Genomic DNA, 21811 nt, shown 5'->3' with positions numbered 1-21811 from the left:
CCGCTTATTTTCTTCTAAATTGATGTGATATGGTATAGTAAATTTAATCATCATAAATTTATAAAAGCATAATATGAAATTTTTATCATCAATTAATAAGTGCATAATTGAGATAACAAAAATTAAGACTACGAAAATACTTACACTTAAAGGTATCAAGACTCATATTACGTTTATAATAGTAATGATAATGATAACGATTAGAAAGAACTTAAAAAGCGAAAAGTGGGCATCTTCACAGAGCTGAGGAACTTGCGTCATCGTCTCTACCCGAATCACGTTTTGACCAAAAGAGTCGGTGCCTGTGCAAGTAGTTGCAGAAAGGACAGAAAATCACAAGCACCTAAAAAGTCTTGCATAACGCTAATAATGTGCTGCGCTAAGTAGTCAATAATATGATTGTTAACCAGATTAACTACTTAATCACTTTGCACAGTTTGAAAAGTAAATTACTTTAATATAAAAGCTTAATTTGAACAAGAGGCAAACCACAGTGCAATCTTGAAATTCAGCTCAAAGAAAACAATAGGCATGTAAAAGCGGATAATTAGGATTTAATCTAATCAAAGCATGTAATTAAAAGTGGATAATTAGGATTTAATCTAATCAATCTACTGTAATTCCATATGCAGATGAGCAAATAGAGGAAGGATGATCAATGATGCATAATGAATAACTTTTAGGGAAATAAAGCAAGGACGATGCTTACAAAAAAATTAAGTAGTGGTCCAATTAACTAAAGGAATAATCATTGACGTACCTGTACTCTAGTATTTCAAACCTACAGAGAAGGAATTAAACAACTACTCTTGAGGATCATGTCTGCACTTTAAAGACATATGTGGCCATGACCATAGTTGATTGGATACAGGGCACCAAATGAAACTCGGTAAAGGCCATAGACCAAATGCAATGGCAGTCCACCAATTCTACCCCCTATTTTGGTCTACCTTGTGGTGACAAGCTTGTATATCGTGCTTGGCTGAGTGACTCTGGGATCAATTGGAGCAGCAAATTTATAACCTTCAAATGCAAGTTTCTCTAAAACTTTCTTGAAAGTTGAAAGCACCCTGACTCATCTTGCTTCTACCAGTGATATCAGTGCTGAGGAATACCAGTGCAAGAGGAAACGGGTATAGGGATGCTAGAAGTCCAAATCAATCACATTAATTGTTGAAGTATATAGTACAAATGAAGAACAAATGCACACTAAAAGTGCAGAAAAATACTAGAGGAAGATTTCACTAAAAATTTAGAAGAATTGATAACTCTTGAGGCATGATTTAATCACTATCCTTAAGGTTTTAATAGGCCCCGGTACACCTAGTATTTACTAAAGGGTTGAGGCAATTTATCCCTAGGAGACAACAAGAGCAAAGGAAATTTTTTAGCAATGACGAGTTTCCTTTAACAAGAAAAGACCAAAGGACAAAAGTTACTTTAATTCCTTTGAAAGTAGTTAATTTATAGCAAAAGAGTTTCTCAAGATCACATAACGTTCTGATGCAATCTTTCACGTTTTAGGCATAAAAAATTGCAATGAAGCGACACATGACACGAAAAGATGCCACAAAACAGTTTAGAAATTTGATCATTATAATAGATCCGCGGACGGATTTATCAGATCCTTCAACGGATCCTGCCTAGAATTGCCTGTTACGCAGGGTTCCAACATATTCGCAGATGGATCCAGTTGGATATGTCCACGGATCCTGTGCACAGAATGGTAAGTTGCTTCTGGACAGAATCCAATAATTGAATCCTAGGCATGTACGCAACAATCGGTGGATGAATTGTTACAGTGAGAAATCACCATATTTTAGCAAGCCTCATTTCCGTTTCATTTCACAAACTACTCTAACAATCCTCCACTTAGTTTATAAAATGAAATGATAATCTAACACATATAATAGAGTGCATAAAGAAAAGTATTGTTTGATTTAAATTTTTGTTTTAGTATTAATATTTCACTAGAACTAGCCAAATCATGGTTGCTTATAGCATTAAACTATGATTTATAAATTAACCAAGATATACCACACAAATAATATCAAGTTCATTGACCTATTCACAATGAAATTTAGCACCAATACTGGCCATGTGCTCCATCCTAGTTTCTTGATCATTTACTAAAGTATCTCAAACTTTTGCTAGAACTTGCATTACTTCTATGATCATATAGGTGAAGACACTCTCAAACTTTATATAAAAAAACACATAGAGAGTAATTACACTTCATTAAGATTATAACTCATCATATACTTAATCTCCCAATTTATGCACTAGCGGGATAAATTTGTACACAAAATACTAGTGTTCACAATCACTTAACAACTTGTTACGCTTTAAATCTTTCCATCTAGTGGTAGTGCTAGAATAAAGGCAAGATTCCCATTGTTAGTAATTTTAGATAAATGGTTTCAACCCCATACCCAATGACATCGTATTCACTAAGTCCCTTGGTAAGGGCTTAGTCAATGAATCCGCTAAATTGTTGCCTGTTCTTACATGTACAACAGTCACGATGCCATGTTGTAACATTTGTCTAAGATACTCATGTTTTAAATTGATGTCTAGATTTATCATTGTACAACTTATTTAAACTCTAGACATAGAAGTTTCACTATCGCAATATAAAAAGATTGGAGGCATAGGTTATGGTTGCAACTTGATATCAAGTAACAAGTCTCTAAACCATTCTGCCTCTTTATATGCAGCAGCCAAAGTTATGAATTCAGCTTCCAATAAGCAATCATAGTTTGCTTCTAGAAGCTCATGAGATTGCACCACCATACAAAGTGAATATCCATCCGGTTATAGAATTCTTATCAGTCACACTAATGAACCAACTATCATCTATGTAATGTTCAAGTATTGCCAGAAATCTATTATAAAAGAGTCCTAGAGTTGTCGTTATTTTGAGATAACCAAAAACCCTCTCAATAGACTTCCGATGGTCTACATTGGGATGTTTAGTGTATCTTGTAAGTCTACAAACTGTGCATGAAATATCTGGTCTTATACAATGCATCGCATACATCAAATTTCTAATTGCCCTAGCGTACTCAAGTTGAGTAATTGGATTTCTAGAACTTTTATGAAGCTTCAAGCTAGGATCAAAGGGAGTACTCCCTTCTTTAATCTTAAGATGTTGAAGCTTATTCAGTATCTTGTCAATATAGTGAGATTGACACAAAGCATAACTCCCACTATATTTCCTAACTTTAATGCTTAAGATAGTGTCCAGTCACCAATATCTTTCATTTTAAACCTTAAAGAAAGATATTTCTTAGTGTCTTCAACATTTTTCATAGTATTACTAACAATTAACATGTCATCTATATAGAGACAAATTATCACTATACTGTTGAGCAAATTTAGAATAAATACACTTATAAGCATGATTATATCTAAATCCACTTGAGAGTAATAGATATTCAAATTTTTCATACCATTGTTTAGGTGCTTGTTCATGCCATATAATGACTTAACTAGTTTGCAAACTTTCTTTTCATTTCTAGGCAAAACAAACTCTTGAAGTTGTTCCAGATAAACATTTTCATCCAAGTCAATATTTAAAAAGGCTGTCTTAACATCAATTTGATGTACAAACAAATTGCACAATTAAACTAAAGAAATTAGTACTCTAATGAATGTAATTCTAGCAACTGGCGCATATGTACCAAAATAATCTATTCCTTCTTTTTGTTTAAATCCCTTAGCTACTAATCTTACCTTAAAGGTTAGCAAAGATCCACCCATGGCATATTTCCTTCTAAATACCCATTTTGCAACCTACTGGTTTTGAACCTTGTTCTAAATACCCATGTATTGTTAGACAATAATGAGCCTATTTCATCATTTATCGCTTCTCTTCAAAATGCAGTTTCCCTTGATGATATAGCTTCAATAAATGTCTTAGGATCACCTTCTACATTCAATAAGATTGGTATCTTATTTTGTAGAGATTCCCTATTGCCTTCATCCAAGAGGACAACAACTTGTGAAGATATGAAATTAGATGATAGATGCTCTTCTTTTGTAGGCCTTTGACTTCTCCTAGATTCAATGGGAGTGTCAATTTCACCCCTCTTATCACTAGAAGAAGGATCAACACTTTGAAGAGGTTCCAAACCATTAGTAGGATCTTTCATAGGCACTGAATCTTTAAGAATTTACTCTCAAAGAATTGCATATCTCTTGGCACAAGAATAACATTCTAATCAAGATCAAACAACCTATAAGTTTGAAAATTTTTGCATAGCTTATAACAAACTTTTAAGTGCCTAAGGCCCCAACTTTATTTTCTTATTATCCAGGAGTCTATAATAGGCAATGCAACCCCAAACTCTAAGAAAACTTAGGTTTGGTTTCTCCCTTTCCATACTTCATATAGACAGACTTTTATTTTTAATGAAGCACTTCTATTATGTACATACCACGCAACCGGCAATGCTTCACCCCACAAGTTCTTTGGCAAACCAAAACTTACCAACATAGAATTAATCATATCTCCTAAAGTTCCATTTTTTTTTCTTTCAACCAAATCATTTTGTTGTGGAGTATATGGTGCACTTGATTGGTGTATAATTCCATTTTGTCCACAAAATATTGAGAATTAACTAGAAAAGTATTGACTTCCTCTATCACTTCTCAATAGTTTGATTTTTTTTTTTATCTAATTGGATTTCAATGAGCAACTTGTAAGATTTGAATATAGCAAAACATTCATATTTATTTTTCATAAGATAAACGTGCACAAATCTTGAATAATCATCAATAAAAGTAATAAAGTACCCATTACCACCTCTTGTTAATAAATCATTTAATTCACATATATTAGAATATATAAGTTCAAGCAAGGTTGTATTTCATTCAACCTTAGAAAATGGTAATCTAATCATTTTTGCTTGAATACAAATTTCACATCTCTGTCTACTTTATCGTCATAAGCAATTGATGCTTAGACATAAAATGTAAAGTCCTAATATTTGCATGTCTTAGCCCACCATGCCACAAATGATAAGAAGAATTAGTCTTTAAGGAGAATTAATAACTTTATTGTTACTTAGTTTAAACATTCCATCACAAGAATAGTCTTGTCCTACAAATACACCATTCTTGGACAAGATTATTTTATTAGATTCTAGTACAGCCCTAAGACAATTCTTATTTAGCCTATTGGTTGATACAAGATTTTTCTTCATACCCAAAATATGTAATACATTTGTGAGCGCTAACTTTTCACCACATGTGAATAGCAACTCTCTATCCCTTTTCCATGAACTTTGGTGGTATCTTGATTGCCCATAAATACTGTGACGCCCCCACTTCTCCCTAAGCGAACCAAAGGGTATCCGCGGGACGCCTGCCTAGCTCTCGCCAGGACTCAAGCAATTCCATTCAAACTTATTACCGGACCACACAATACGGTCAATAACTTAGATACAATAAATGCGGAAGCGTTCAAGTTTAATAAAAGTCATCCGTTATCCAACCCGTACATCGGGTGTTCAACAACCATCATAAATCCCAAATATACATCATGCCCCAAAAGTTACATTCGAATTCCAAAATACAACCCAAAAGCCAAGACATAGCCAAAAGTAATAGAAACCCTAAACGAAAGTGTATCAGGAAGGTTTCTTCGATACCTCGCCAAGTTCAATCCTGTTAAGGAAAACAAATCTACAGGGTGAGCAAAACGCTCGTGAGGTCAAGAACACACATGCAGGCACATAGCTCAGGTAACAAGCCCAAGTAATAAATTGCAAGTAATTAATAATGCCAACAAAATGTAACCAAAAATAATTCAAGGATATGGTAGCTCTCAGGAGCTAAGTTCCACATTTTGCCGATGTCATTCGTATATCTCCCCGCGTTGACTCTCCGTCAACCGGGTTGATATTTCATATCCGTAGTTCACCACTTACTTCTCATCCGTCCACCATACACCGCTTCGGGCCCGCACGACATTTATAGGGCGATACTTCACGAGTATGCCAAGCGAGATCTCTCAATAGATCAAGCTTATCATGTGAATCTCATGGCTCACCGAGGTTCCCGACCAAGCCCACGCCGGCTCGAGTTCAAAGGTCGGTCTATGAGTTTGGGCATCTCCCATGTATCATGTAAGTGTCGAGGAGATTCACTCCAACGACATATGCAATCATAGCATACCATGTCATGTATTCAAGCATTTGACAGGTTTAAGCAGGTATTTCAAGTCATGTAAACCAGGCAAATCATGTTAAGCATGAGTCATTCGTTTCAAATGAGAACAAGTGCGATCAAGTACACACTCAACTCCATTTTTGTCAAAATCGAATAGGCTAAGCATGTAATCAGGTAAATCAAGCATGAATCAAGTCCCTAGAGTTCAAGTAATCATACACTTGACACTCACCAAGTTCTGCAAGCAAGTAGGTTGGATTGAGAGTTCAAACTTCCACGGTGGGATCCTCTTGGAGGTCCTCGTGCGTGCCTGAACATCGAATAGAAGACCATTACTATAGGTCCCTAAGAGACGAGGGGATCGAACACAAATGTGGTCTGGAAATATTTTGGAAATTTCGTTTGAGTTTGTCTTTGAAGTTGGATTCGCAAAAAGGTACGAGACTCGAGTAATATTGGATTATTATTCTTGAAATCATTGGATGGAAACGAGTACGTGCGAATAAATCTCAAAACGAACGACCGAAGTTGAAAGTGGACTGGCCACGTCACAATCCGGCCGGAATTTGGCCGGATATCCGGCCGGATTCTTGGCCGGATTGGAGGCAGTAGCCATCCTCATTTTTTTTCAAATCCCAACTACAATCCGGCCGCCTATCCGGCCGGAAACTGGCCGGATTCAAGGCCGGATGCTAGAAAAATGCTTCCCGCGCGGATTTCTTTTGAAATTCCAGAATTCTCGATTTTTGGTAAAATCTTTGAAAAATCATAACTTCTTTTCTACTAGTCCAAAATTGATAAACTTGGTACCGTTGGAATCGTCTTTGAAAGCACTAAAAGTTCTTAGAAGACACCGTTCCATGAATCTAAATGGAAGGTATTCAAAAAGGAGCTTAAAGTTGCTGTTCCGGATCACCCAGGATTGAGCCGGGGTTGGTTTTTCGCTAACTTTGGAAATTCGGCAGAATTCACTCGTTACAAACCAGCCCTTGAAATTTATAGATCAATTAGAGATGCAAGTAAGGTTTTGGACAGAACAAGCGGATCGAGAATCGGAGTTTCGAGCACCAAGATATGGTAGCTCAAAGTTGGGAAAAATTCAAGACTGTTGAACAATTTCCAGATTTGGGTTTCCGACTTTGGACCTTTAGTTAAGTGTCGAAACGGACTTGGATTGGTACCAAACTTTGCAGTATAGTAATCCTATATGAAGGGTATTTCTCTATCAAATTTTGTGGAAAAATACCTTCGGGAAGATGGTTAACCAATCAACCAAAGTTTTGAAATACTAAGGCAAAACTGCCTTTAGCTCCCTTTCTCTCCGTTTCCAAACATTCGGCTAAGGAAAACCTCAAAAAATGGTTCATTTGTGCAAGAAAAGTCTAAGAAACATTCATGGTACATTTGGTAGGTGTTTAGCACCAAGAAATTCATTTAGTAAGACCACAACAAGTCTCACATCAAATCTGTCTAAATCCAAGGTTTTCAAGAACAAGGCAGTCACCGTATTTTGATCATAACTCACTCAATTTAACTCAAATTTGAGATGGTTGATAGTGTTAGAAACTACATTCATAGGGCTATAATTTCACAGAAGAAATCATTTTAAGATTCAGCATGCAACTGGCTCGAAATTAAGCCTAAAGTTGCAGCATCATCAAATCGTTTCCAACAGAACAGAGAAACAGAACAGCTGAATTCAGAAGAGTGGTGCGGCTCACACACATGGAACCAGAATGTGAATTTTACACCGTTGGAAAGGTGTGGATGTCTAGTTTCAAATGCCACCAACGGAACTCGATTTCGACATCGGAGAACAAAGTTACGGCCGAAATACGAACACTGGTCTGGTCATTACGAAAACAGTTTCCAGATTACTAGCTTTGGGAAATAAATTCATTTGACCAACCAAAACTCAATATTTTCCAATGAAAATTTTTACACAACTAATACAACATATAAACAACATAATTCAAGCCATTAAATCCTAAAATTTCTGTATTAAGGTGGCCGAACAGGCAGGGGCAAAATCGGAAATTTCTTCAAGAGCTCAATGAAGTTTCTGGCTAATAATGCACCTTTAATCTACTTCCTTAAACACTAATTCAACAATAAAACCATTATCAAACATCATCACAGCCATCAACTCAAAGGTGGGAGTTCATAGAGCCCACATTTAACAATTTCCAACAATAATAAGCTACCCATAAGCATAATCAAGCTCTTAAGTGTGAGTTGACCTTCATTGAACAAGAATTGAAGAGTGGATCATGGTTACTTTACTTGTGTGCTAAAAGGTCAGATTTTGGTGTCCCAAAAGCCCCCTAAAATCCCGTGTGCAGCTCCTTCTTTGTCCAAGTGATTGTCCAAGTGAAGGGCTAAGTGTAGGTGAAATTTGGTTGAATTTTTGGAGGTTTGATGGTGATTTTATTGAGCTTTGGTAGGAGATGGTGAAAAGCTTTCGGTTGTTTCTCTGCAGCTGCTAGCCGTCCATGGCAGCTAGGAGAAATGAAATGTGGTTCTGATTCCTTTGCGTACAAATGAAGCTTGCCGTCTAATATTTTAAGGCCACAAAAGTCAACCGCAATTGGTGCGCATACGCGCGCTTTTTGTGCTCGATTTCTCTTAAGTTTGTTGCACTAGTGCACTAAACCTCTTAGGCACTTACATTCATATAAAAATTATTCATTCTCAATTGTCCCAAAATAATGGTCCAAAGTCCCTCAATTAAGCGCGCACGTGAAAACACGTATTTCCAATTTAGGCGCGATAAAATGAAACCTTCGAGAAATTCTTATAACGATCGTACCACTAACTATCACTTGAGTACTTAAACCTAAATTTACCTATTTTAGGACCATTGTATCTTAAATTTTCGAGCTTATTGTATTCCCAATTGGCTAAGTGTTTACATGTTTTCACCTTTTCACTAAACAAGCTTATAAAAAATTTTTTGAAACGAGACACTTTAAAAATATAAAGAGGTGTCATTCCTTATAAATGGATTTAAAATGGTCGAAATAAATAATTCGAAGAAAATGAGTGAATAATCATTTAAATATTCCAGTAATATTCTATAAAAATAAGAAAATTTTCGGGTCCTCACAAATACCACATGTCAACATCTTCATAAATTTTGAACATGGCTTTGTCATTGCACACATGCACAGTTGCACCAAAGTCATACCACCAATCACAAGAATTGAATGGAGAAGAAGCCACATTCAATTCAAAAATCATTTATATCCTCTACTCGAACACCATTGTATTAATTTCTGCAACATAATCATTTTCAACAAATCTTGTTTGGGCATTATTTTTCTTTTCTTTCTTATTTTGGTTGCACTCCATGTAATGCCCCTTTTTGCTATAGTTGTTGACGGGTTTTTGATATAAGTACAAGTTTAAATCCAATTTATACCCGTTTTGACTGCAAGTATATAGGTGAACTAGTAGTTTAGGACATATATCAGGTCGATCCCACAGAGAGTGATTTTTCAAGTACTAAGTCCTAACTTACTCTATTATTTAGACTAACAATCAATTTAAGCAAGAGAAACTATAATTACTACTACCTACAACCTTAATTAGATAATTGCAAGATAACAAATGGAAAAAACTCACTAAATACTTGAATCTAGGGATGTAGATTCCACTTAGGCATAAGCAACACAAATGAATATATTTATCTCTTGTTACAACCCTTGTTTAACTAGGGATTTATTTCCAACATTACCAAACCTCATTCTCATGATAAGATGGCCTAGAATAGTCCAGTTTTTCCTATTCTCATGGTGAATAACTAGTTCTACTCTTGTTTGCTTCATGAAATGTAAGTTTAATTCACTTAAGTGTACTTCTATACTCATAAGTCTGCTACTCAAGCTCTACTCAAGTTGTTCCATTATTATTAGTAATTTTCATTGAATAATAACAACTAAGAACTTGTTATTAGTGATCAAGCAACAACAAGTGATAAGCATGCACAAATAGACAAGTTAATACAAGATGTAACAAGTGTAAATCATATTCACTTCATATCAAATAGCCATAAGCTTCATCTATTCTCTAGATCTAGAAAATTAGTTACTCATGTAAGATATAACAAGAAAACACATAGTTTCATTGCATGAACACATCATGAATCACAAGTTAAAGATAGAAAAGGAAAGCTTAGCCAAAATAATGAAGAAGCTCCCAATGATCTTCAATTTTTTCAACAAAATGGTATACAATGAAGTCTCCAATTGTTCTCACAAAAAATGTTAGCTAGAGAGAACAAGACAAGACTTCCTTTCAAGTTCTCATGCTAAAATCCGATATGAGCTACTTCTAATATGTTCTACTCTCTTCTTCTAATGATTCTAACATCTAATTGTTAAGAGAGTCAAAAAGGTGGGCTTTGGACAAGACATAAAGTTCCTTTCCACTTCCTTTTTGCATCAGAAGCATGTGCAGTTGAAATTGTCTCTCTAACTATAGTTGGAAAGTAGTGTGAAAACAAGGCAAGTGGCTGAGCAAGTTGCTAAAATCAGGCTACAATACGCGACTTGAGAATACGCGACTACAACCCACATTTTCTCAAGTTGCGTATTCACTTATGTGAATTTGGCCTCGTTTCAACTGCTATTTTCTCTATGATGGAGGCTGAACTAACTCTTGAGAAAAACATGAAAGTTGTAGCTCTTTGAGTTAGCTTTCCAATGCTTCAAGAATCATCCAATTTGGAGTTTTGTGGACTGAGATATGATCAAAATACCATTTACTAGTTAATCCCCTATTTCAGCTCTCGACCATACAAATAAGCTTCTGTGTTTCGACTTTTTGACCAGGAAAACAAACTAAATTGGACTTCTATATCCCATATCAAATGTAGATCTATCTCTTAGCTTCAAAATGGTATAAAGATCATCTCGATCCGATCATTGTAGCTCAAGATATTGCCAAAATACAAAGACATGTCAAAACTATCTTCATTTGCATTTCTTCATTTGAATATTTTGCACTTCATGTTTTCTTTTAACCACTTCAAATAATCAATTATCATCCAATTATCTTCTCAATTCACACTCTTTGATGATTGAATCATTAAACCTACAAAATATGAAGTTTTTACCATTAAAATCCATAGAAATACAATGTTTGCCATTTGAACCACAAAATGTACATTTTTACCAAACCCCTACTTAATTAGTTATAAAATTTGTTAAAAAACACCAAAACTAACTAATAAAACACACTAAAAACACTTAATATATATACTTGTCAGTTGTAATAGGTTTGATTCTTCTTCTTGTCCCTCAAACTTGCATTGTTTTGGCTAGATGATTTCCTCTTCTTAAACCCTCCAACTTGGCTATTATCTTGGTTATTCCTATCATCCACATAGTTTATCTTAAGATTAGGCACAAGTTCCTTCTTTTGATATATCCTAGCAACCGCTTATATGTGAAGATGTTTCATAATTTGATCCTATGAGAATATTTGAGAGGTGTGAAGCAGTTTCTTTTGATAGTCATTCCAACGAGGGGGCCATTTTGCTATAATTGCCCCCACTTGTAATGGCTCCGAAATCTTCACACCAAGATCTTCAAGTTTTGAAAGCAAAACTAGATCATGGACTTGATCAAGAAGAGAAGAATAATCATTACAAGAAAAATTGAAATATTTCTTTATAAGAAATTTATCTGCACCTTATTTTTGAGTATTATATTTATATTCAAGTGCATCTCAAATCTCCGTTGCTATCTTCATTGACTTGTGGACATCATACAAGTGATCAAGAGAATATCCAAGATATCTCCATGCTATAGCACTTCATCTTCTTCTATCTTGCACCGCTCCGTCTTGAGTGCTTGTGTGATACAACAGCCCAGCCTTCAATGTTGCTCCTATTAAACTTATATAATTTAGAGAAGTTAAAACTTTTCTCAACACCTAACTAATGCCCGATATAGTAGTGAGAGCAAGAGAAATAGAAGATAGTTTTTAGATAGCAAAGTGCATATGACTTGGTTGGTAGAAACCTCTATTTATAGGTTGAAAAATTAGGAGTATTAAAATGCCAACATTAAATAGAATAAATACATCATATTTTCAGCTACAAATTGAAATTGTCTAGCTTCATTGTATAACAGTAAAAATTTACTAAATGAATTCATAAAACTAATGATTACATTGGCTACACAATTCAAGACATAAATCTCATTTCAAAGACATAAGTTACACTATTGAATGGTTGAATTTAGAGCTGAAAATTCATTAAAGAATTTGTAACATATTGTGTTCGAATTCAAAATAAATACGTGATTGAATTCAAAAATAAATATGTGATATTTTTGTCAAAATATCTAACAATCTCCCACTTATTTTAATAAAAATAACTCGGGCATTAGTGAGAACATCATGACGCATGAAAATGGCAATGCTTTTAAACTTTCATATAGTGTTTCAATTTCCCCATATTAGAGTCATAATGGAATTAACTATTGAACTATGACTACTTGAGAATACGTAGAATTCATAACACACTTGATATTCAAGATGTTCTTAAACAAGTTTTCAAGCTAGCACATTATGGCCATGTGCTTTACCCCACTTTCATAAGTGCTTTAAAGAACTAGCCCAAATTCTTATAACGGTGGCCAAATCCCTACACTCATATATGCGAGTCTATCAAGGATGTTTCCGTGACTAAAACATCCCAGCCGTAAGGGTTATAGAACTCATTAAGATGTTAGTTCTCAACCTCTCACATTCGTCACGGAATTACATGCATATGCATCATATGATTAGACTAAATAAAAATGTACATGTATCACAACAAGCGACTTTATGATTCGCTTGCCTTCAACCTCATTTTTGGGATCTCTAGTCTCTAGGCGGTTGTTTGCTCATAGGTAGCTTTTACATTTTTGGACTTTAGTCCAATCTCTCTTTATGCTCTCCAAATTTTTTCTCTAGCTAGAGCTTTTGTAAGCTGATAGGCAAGATTATCACTTAATCTTACAAAATCAATAGTTAATGAACCATTGTTCAAATATGATCTCACAGAACTGTGTTTTCTCCTAATAGATCTTAATTTTCCATTATAATATTTATTATGAAGTCTGCCAATAGCAGTTGTACTATCACAATGTGTTAAAATAAGTGGTATAGGTTTATTCCACATTGGAATTTCGGACAGTAAGTCAAGTAACTAACCAGCTTCTTCACATGTAGAACCAAGAGCAATTAGCTCAACCTTTATGGTGGACTTTGTGAATATATGTTGCTTTTTGGATTGTCAACATATGGCTCAATCATTGAATGTAAATACATAATTAGTATTGGAAAGAATCACTAGATTGTGAACTCCAATCTACATGATTAAAAGCTTCTAGTACAATGGAATATTTTTTTAAAAAATAAACCATGATCAAAAGATCTTTTAAGATATCTCATGACTCTATGTATCACGTTCCAATGTGTAAAATTGGGTTTAATAGTGAACCTACTAAGTGCACCAATTGCGTATGCAATATCAGGTCTAATTTAATCAGTTGCATGCCTCAAACTACCAATTATACTAGCATACTTTTTTTGTTTCATTACATCAGAATCATTTTTAGTCATACGAGGATAAAATGGTGTACATATCCATTTACAATCAAAATAACTAAATTTTTTAAATATTTTCTTAATATAGTGGGATTGATCAATAAAAATTCCTTTCTGTATTTTTAGTAGTTTTCATACAAACGTATGATATTGGCTTTCCTAGATCTTTCATTTCAAAATTATTGTTAAGTAATACTTTTGTAAACCCAATTGCTTGCACATTAGTACTAAATATCAATAAATCACTAACATATAAGCATATAATCACATGAGAGTTGATAAAAGATTTATAATAAATATACTTATCACTTTCATTTGACTTAAAGATATTAATCAATACCTATTGATTAAATTTCTCATGCTACTGTTTAGGTTCTTGTTTTAGTTCATATGAAGATTTATTTAATTTACAAACTTTATTTTCTAAACCAGGTTGAATAAACCCTTCGTATTGATCCATATAAATTTTTTCATCTAAATCACTATTAAGAAAAGTTTTATTTTACATCCATTTGGCGTATTTTTAAATCATGAATTGTTGCTACGGCTATCAAAAGTCATATAGAAGTTACTCTTGTAACTAGTGAATAAGTGTTGAACAAATCTATTTATTATTTTCGTTTAAAATCTTTTGCAACAAGCCTCTAACTTTATATTTATCTATTGTACCATCAGGCTTAGATTTTATCCTTAATATCCACTTATAGCTTATTGTGAAATCTATTTTTTCTTTTTGCTTAAAACCTTTTGCAACAAGTCTAGCTTTATATTTATCTATTGTACCATCAGTTTTAATTTTTTTCTTAATATCTACTTATAGCATATTGTTCATAACTTGGAGGTAAATCAACTAATTCTATGTTTTATTGGACATTAAAGATTCCATTTTATCATTAATTGTATCTCTTCAAAAATTAGAATAAAAAGATGATAAAACTTCAGAAATAGTTATAGGATTTCCCTCTATATTGTAAGTTGAAAATCAAGACCAAAGTCTTTTTGTATTCTTTTCCTTTTACTAGTTCTCAATTCTTCTTTTTCTCTTGTTAATACTTTAGTATTAGTATTATAAGAATTAGCATCTTTGGATATTTCATTTTCTTTAGAAATACTATATTTATTCAATTTTAGACCCCCTATCTTTAAATTTAAATGGAAACTTATTTTCACGAAATATTGCATCTAAAGATTCGATTACTATATTTTGTTTCTAGATGTAGAAATCTATATGCATCTAAACTATTGGGACATTCCAATTTTTCAATGCTTTCTTACTATTATGGGACTTTAGAGATATTAAATCACAACATTTCCATCTTTCTAGGGTTTTCTAATTACTAGGGTTTTCGTTGCTTAGCATGGCAGCCATGGTTGCCCTCTGGCAGTTGTTCGGAGGGCAATTTGCTCTAGCTTCCCCTACCTTTAATAAAAAGTCCTTCTCAGAGCTCTTTGTGAATCTGGTGTCATCTAAGCCTGCGCTCAAAGTCAATGCCAAGATGTCTTCTCACCGTGGTGAACCAACTATTATGTTTGCACAGGCTGATCTGGATGTGCTATCTATTCCGTATAAGTTCGCATTGGTGGGGAAATTCTCTAAAGGACGGCCAAAGATGGAGGACTTGAGAAATTTCTTCCATTCGCTTGATTTAAAAGAGACAGCCTCGGTTGATTGTTGGATTCTAGACATGTACTTATTAGGCTGGGTACTGAGGTGGATTTCCACAGAATTTGGACAAGGGGTATTTGGTAAGTAAAGGGGTATTTGGTAAGTTTTTGGGTTGTCAATGAGGGTGTTTAGGTGGTCTCCAGCATTTCATGTCGATTGGGAGCCTTCAGTAATTCCAGTATGATTTCAATTGACAAAACTACCGATACACTACTTTAATAAGGAGTGTCTTTTTCAAATTGTTAGTTGTGTAGGCAAGGTGCTATTCGTGGTTACAGCTACTGCCTCTGGCTCTTGTCCAAGTGTGGCAAGAGTTTGTGTTGAAATTGATTTGATTAAATCATTTCCTAGTAGAATATGGATTGGCAATGGGGATCATGAGCGTTTTTTGCAGAATCTAGTTCCAGAAAACATCCCATGATATTGTTATCATTGCTTTCGGCAAGGGCATGATCAGAATATGTGTCATCTTCTCCATCCAGAACTTTGGGTAGAAAGGGAAGAGATGAAGAATAATCGTGTGGTTTCTCAGCCCAAGACGATGGCTTATGTCCCTAGTGAATTGCAGGTTCAGAAAACTATAGCTGAGGTTGCGACAGTACCAAGTTGCTACTGCTTATACAGAGGTGCAGCATATGTCAGAGAAGCAACATTTGGGTCCTATCTCAGTGGGGAAGGAGAGTACGGGAGTTCCAAATGGCAATGATGAGCAGGCAGTCGAGTGCGGTTTCTGATGAGACAACAAATTCTCTTGTAGGGGTAGTTAGGGATTTGCAAACCTAGAAATCAAAGCTAGGGAGTGACGCTATTACCTTGGATGCATCGGTACTTCTTGATAACAGTTCGCCAGAAACTCCAGTCAAATTGCCCTCTTCTTCTCTGGTTGTCATAACTGATATTGCTCCTGTGGCTGGTGGGGAGGGTGGTAATCTATGCAGGGACCTTACACGGGTAGAGTTAGGTGTAGCAGTGGAAGAGGAAGAGGTTGTTAGTGCAAAATAAAGGGCTGGGAATTTGTCTCTGCGTGGTGAGTTGGGAGTTGCATAGAGGGACATTGATTCTTTGGTTGTGGATATTTTTAATTTAGATCCTATTATTCAACAAGTTTAGGAAAAGGTTCAAGGGAAGAAGGGCTATAAAATGATCATGCAACCTAAGTGCAAAGGTATTCGGGCCCAATTTTCTAGTGATCAATCTTTACGCTCTAAGTCAAAACTTTCCAATTACTCTTTTGCAGCTTTGTCTGATGATTAATTTCTTATTCTAGAACATTAGGGGTATCTCTCATGCCCCAAATTTTCATTGTTTAAAAAGTCTAATCGTTGAGTCTTCCATTCAATTAGTTGCTATTTGTGAACCTAAGTTGTCTCCAATAGGTATTCATTTGATACGTTTACAGTTGAGAATGGATAGATGTGTTGTCAATAGTGAGGGTTCTCTATGGGTGTTTTATCAGAATTCACTTGTTTGTGACCAAATGAGTGAATCTAGTCAGCATTTGTCAATTAAAATCCAGTCACAACTACTATCTGCCCCTACGGTCTTTTCATTCGTGCATGCAAAGTGTACTAAGCAGGAAAGAATGTCGCTTTGGTCGTCTCCGTTAGTCCTGTGGATCCTCTATGGTTTCTAATAGGGGATTTCAATGTCATTGTCAATGAGGAGGAAAAGAGAGGCGGATTATGTGACAGCCCCACCTTCCCCTAAGGCGAACCAAAGGGTTTGGCGGACCGCCTGCCCAACTCTCGCCAGGACTCGATCGCTCTCATCAAGTGAAATAAGATATAACCTCTAGACTAAGCGAAAAATAATTCCCAAACTTGAAACATATACTTACATTCATATCCATCTCAAACCAAAATACAATCCCAATTAGAACAAAAGCTTTAAGTTCTTACTACATCCAACCTTATCCAAGCACTAGCGTGAGAACAATAAGAAAAATAAAATTTCAAAAAATTAGACCAAACTAGTCTGCACCGGACTCACGCCCTCATTCGCATCCCCTGTAAGAAAAATAAAGCTAACGGAATGAGCTAAAAGACCAGTGAGATTCCATACACAAAGCCAAATAATTAAACAAGGACATTAATCATGTAATAACAAGTAATCCAGAAAATATTTACAATATAAAGTTATGATAATACATTCATTAAAAGGATACATGCTTACATGGAGTCCTTCGTTCATTCATTCCACCAACCATTTCTTTATTCCTCCAGCATTAGAAATAATTTCATTTGTAAGTGAAAACCCCTCCATTGTTCTTGTCATTCATTCATTCATTTCATTTTTCCCCTACTGGACACCGGCCAGTCTCTACCAGATTTCGTGGTCATACTCGAGTATACCAAATATTAATCCAGGGTCACCAATCGCCCGACTGAGTTCGCTTCTGGCTCGAGTCGATAGGCAACGAAGGGCAAGGGCCCAATTCAGCCAAAAGACTTACATTCATGTACAAGTAGTATTTAAATATTTAATCATTTAATCATTATAAATTTCACATTCATTTAGGTCAAGTACGATAAAGTACAGACTCGCCTAGCAAAATTTATTTTTAGAAATCATTGAAAATATTTAACATTTAATCCAACATTCACAAATAGTCACATAGTCACAACAATCCACATAGTCATTGGAAACATAACGTACAAAGAACCCTAATAATAACCAAGAGAAATAACCAAGGAACTCTCAATCACCAAGGAACCCTAATAATAATCAAGGGAAAATATTACAGTTAAACCATCCAAAGTTTAGGTGAACCAAAGAAAATTCGAATAACTACTAGTACAAAGTATAAGTATAGTTTTGGAAGTGAAAAGAGTATATCTACCTAGCCCTCGAGTGCAAATTTAGGCAGCACACCCTTTGTATTTACCTATTTTCCAGCCATTTATCGCTTCATTATTTTCCTCAATTAGCCCCCAAAATCACACACAAATAAACTCATTACAATAGCCGTTCAATAGGCTAAAAGTCATTCCATTACAAAACCAAACTAGAAAAGTGACCGGAAATAAGGTTTAAGGTAAAGAACAAAATAATAGGTTTGACGTCTCTTAGCGTATCGGTTACAACCGAAACTACGCTTATAGAATTGGGGTACAATTTATACCGTTTCGATGCTAAGACAAAGGGATATAACTTTCATGAAGACGACTCAACCCGGTTCACAGTTTATCCAGGTCGAATTTACAGATTACAGAACCAGAATTTCACTGTCATGCTGGATAATAGCACTGGGTTCAAATGACAATAACTCAGGCTACATAAGTCTGATTGAGGCATTTTCAGATGCGTTGGGAAGCTAAAACATAATACTACAACTTTCATGTTTTGGCCAATGGCTGATTCAATACGGATCAAGGTGAAAAATGAAGCCAGAATGATGAAATGTCAAAACTGTCCGCAAAACTCTACATATGGCAGTCAAGGGTATTTTTGTTATTTCACATACTAAAATGCTCGGATTGAGTTGAAATTTTACAAGAAACTATAAAATATCATTTTCTACAACTTTCATGTTTTAAGCTAAGGCTAATTCAACCTCTATCATGGCCAAATGAAACTGGTCAGAACAGGGCAGTGTAAGAACTCAAATCTGGAATTTAACGAATTTAAAGTGTAAACTTCACATCTCTAGCTTGAACTACTACTTCAACCTCCTATACAAGATTATAGACACCATATGCCATCTAAACAATAAGATATACAATTGAGCAATTCAAAACCCTAACTCACAAATCCACCACCATAATTATCAAAACTACTAGAATAGCTATCATTAATCAAGAATCTAAGTTGCTACACAACTTAAGCAAGATTAAGGGAAAGAAATAGGATGAGCAGCCATATTACCTCACTAAGATGCTTGCAAGAGATATCCTTCACCTTTCCTTCCCAACTTTAGCACCCCAAGCTTCCAAAGCTTCCAATTTAGAAGTTAATCGGTTTAGATTTCTTGATTCTTCACTCAAATGAGCTAAACTCAAGATGAAAATGGAGTTTTCTTCCTCTTGTTTTCTCCTTCAATGTCACGGCTGGAATGGCAGAAATAAGGAGCAATTGAAGTAATTTTTTGTGATAAATATGAAAGAAATTGGTTGGTCAACAACCTTGGGATGGCCGCCACTTGTCACCATGAGATTAGCTTTCAAAATTTTTTTTCTTTTCCTTGGTTTTTCTAGCCAATATTTTCGACCAACAAGAGCTGATTAAGGGGCTGATATTTTGCACTAATATCAATGATATTTTATGGTAAGAAAGTGGTGGTCAATGGTGTGTTCAATCAGTAGTCAACGGTACATGTCGGTTCACACCATTTTTCCCTAAATTGTACGTACTAGGGTTTTCACTTATAATTCACTAACTTATTATTATTACTACTAATCACACATGTAATATCATCTAAAACTCACTCTTAATCACTAAATTTAGTACACACTCTGTACCGATTACTCACACTGCGAAAAGATGTAAAAATCCTAGTTTATTGTAACGATGAATGTAAAAAGGAAATCCTTATTTCTATGATTATTTGTAGCTATTGGAAAAGTGAATGTGTAGTAAAACTACTGTAAGGGATTTTTCAAGTCGTCACAGATGGACTGACTAGCTCGTTATCATGTTCGGGTAGATTGTCGCACAAAGATGGTCGAGTTTTGTAGACACGATGAGGCAACCCTAAAACTAGATGTGAGGGGTATTTTAGCAACATCTGCCCTTATTTCGGGAATTAGGGCTAGGAAATTGCTAAGTAATGGGGCACGGGGGTATCTAGCCTTTCTGGTTAACACCCCAGGAGAAAAGGTTAAACTAGAAGATATGCCAGTAATAAATGAATATCCAAAAGTATTCCCGGACGAATTGGTATCATTGCCACTCGAGAGAGAAATTGAGTTTAAGATTGATTTAATACCTGGAACTACTCCCATCTCAAAAACCCCTTGTCGGATGGCGCCCGTAGAACTTAAGAAGTTGAAGTTTCAATTGCAAGACTTGCTAGAACGGGGATTTATACATAAGAGTGAGTCAACTTGGGGCGCTCCAGTGCTTTTTGTCAAGAAGAATGATGGAAGTTTGAGGTTGTGCATTGATTATCGAGGATTGAATGCAGTGACCATTAAGAATAAATATCCTTTGGCCTACATTGACGAGTTATTTGACCAGTTACAAGGGGCTGTGGTGTTTTCTAAGTTAGATCTTCAACAATGATACTACTAATTGAGAATTAGAAAGTAGGACGTGCCAAAAATTGCCTTTAACACTCGATATGGGCATTACGAGTTTGCAGTGATGCCTTTTGGCTTAACCAATGCCCCATCGGCATTCATGGATTTAATGCATCGAGTGTTTAAACCTTATTTGGATCGGTTTGTGGTAGTCTTTATTGATGATATTCTGGTGTATTCTAAGACAAAGGAGGAACATAAGCAACACTTGAGAATAGTATTGCAAACCCTAAGAGAGCACCAGTTGTTTGCTAAGTTTAGCAAGTACGAATTCTGGCTAGAGAAAGTGACGTTTCTAAGCCATATAATCTCAAAAGATGGACTTACTGTAGATCCAGCTAAAGTTAAAGCGGTTGCCAAATGGAAACGGCCGGAGAATCCTACTAATGTTCGAAGCTTTTTGGGTTTAGTAGGGTATTACTGCCGGTTTATAAAGAATTCCTCAAGAATTGTGGGACCCCTAACGAATTTGACAAAGAAACAAGGGAAATATATTTGGGATGCTAAGTGTGAAACGAGTTTCCAGGAGTTAAAGAAGCAATTGACCATGGCTCCAGTGTTGGCTTTGCCAAATGGGAAGGATAGTTATATGGTATATACCGATGCTTTGAGAGAAGGATTGGGGCGTGTTTTAATGCAAAATAGGAAGTATTGCCTATGCTTCTTGGAAGTTAAAATCTCATGAGCAGAACTATCCAACCCATGACTTAGAATTAGCAGCTGTTGTGTTTGCTTTGAAGAAATGGCGGCATTATTTGTTTGGGGTGACATTTTGAGATATATACAGACCATAAGAGCCTTAAGTATTTATTCTCCCAGAAGGAGCTAAATCTGAGACAACGTCGGTGGCTGAAGTTCTTAGAAAATTACGATTGTACCATTAATTACCATCCAGGAAAGGCCAATGTTGTAGCAGATGCTTTAAGTTGAAGGCTCAACTAGAAGGTTCAATGGTGGGAGAGTGGAACCTATTAGAAAATGTTTATGAATGGAACCCTCATCTTGAAGAAGTAGAAAGTTATTTTTGAAAATATTGAGGTGAAGTCGACAATAATTGGATCGAATTAAAGAGGGTAAAAAGAAAGAGCCAACAGTACAAAACCGGGTGGAAAGAGTGAAGAAATGAGAATTTATC

General features: G+C 35.3%; 1 protein-coding gene across 1 annotated transcript; it reads left to right on the top strand.

The window, feature by feature from the left end:
* The first annotated feature begins 20776 nt into the window (after positions 1 to 20776).
* Positions 20777 to 21452, top strand: LOC113771384 (uncharacterized mitochondrial protein AtMg00860-like). The gene is made up of 2 exons (XM_027315971.1): positions 20777 to 21268; positions 21366 to 21452. Exons 1-2 carry the CDS (start codon positions 20777 to 20779, stop codon positions 21450 to 21452), a joined length of 579 nt encoding a protein of 192 aa, XP_027171772.1.
* The last annotated feature ends 359 nt before the right edge of the window (positions 21453 to 21811 follow it).

This window comes from Coffea eugenioides, chromosome 5 (assembly GCF_003713205.1).
Source record: "Coffea eugenioides isolate CCC68of chromosome 5, Ceug_1.0, whole genome shotgun sequence".
In the NCBI taxonomy this organism is placed as follows: Eukaryota; Viridiplantae; Streptophyta; class Magnoliopsida; order Gentianales; family Rubiaceae; genus Coffea; species Coffea eugenioides.
Note: the sequence above shows the minus strand (reverse complement) of the source record. Positions and strands in the feature narration are given on the sequence as shown.

What these genes read in the sequence shown, in the direction of transcription:
- LOC113771384 (XM_027315971.1), top strand. Translation starts at nt 20,777, where the DNA reads ATGGATTTAATGCATCGAGTGTTTAAACCTTATTTGGATCGGTTTGTG. An exon ending in ATGGGAAGGATAGTTATATG is followed by an intron (nt 21,269 to 21,365) that starts GTATATACCGAT and finishes TCTCATGAGCAG; the next exon opens with AACTATCCAACCCATGACTT.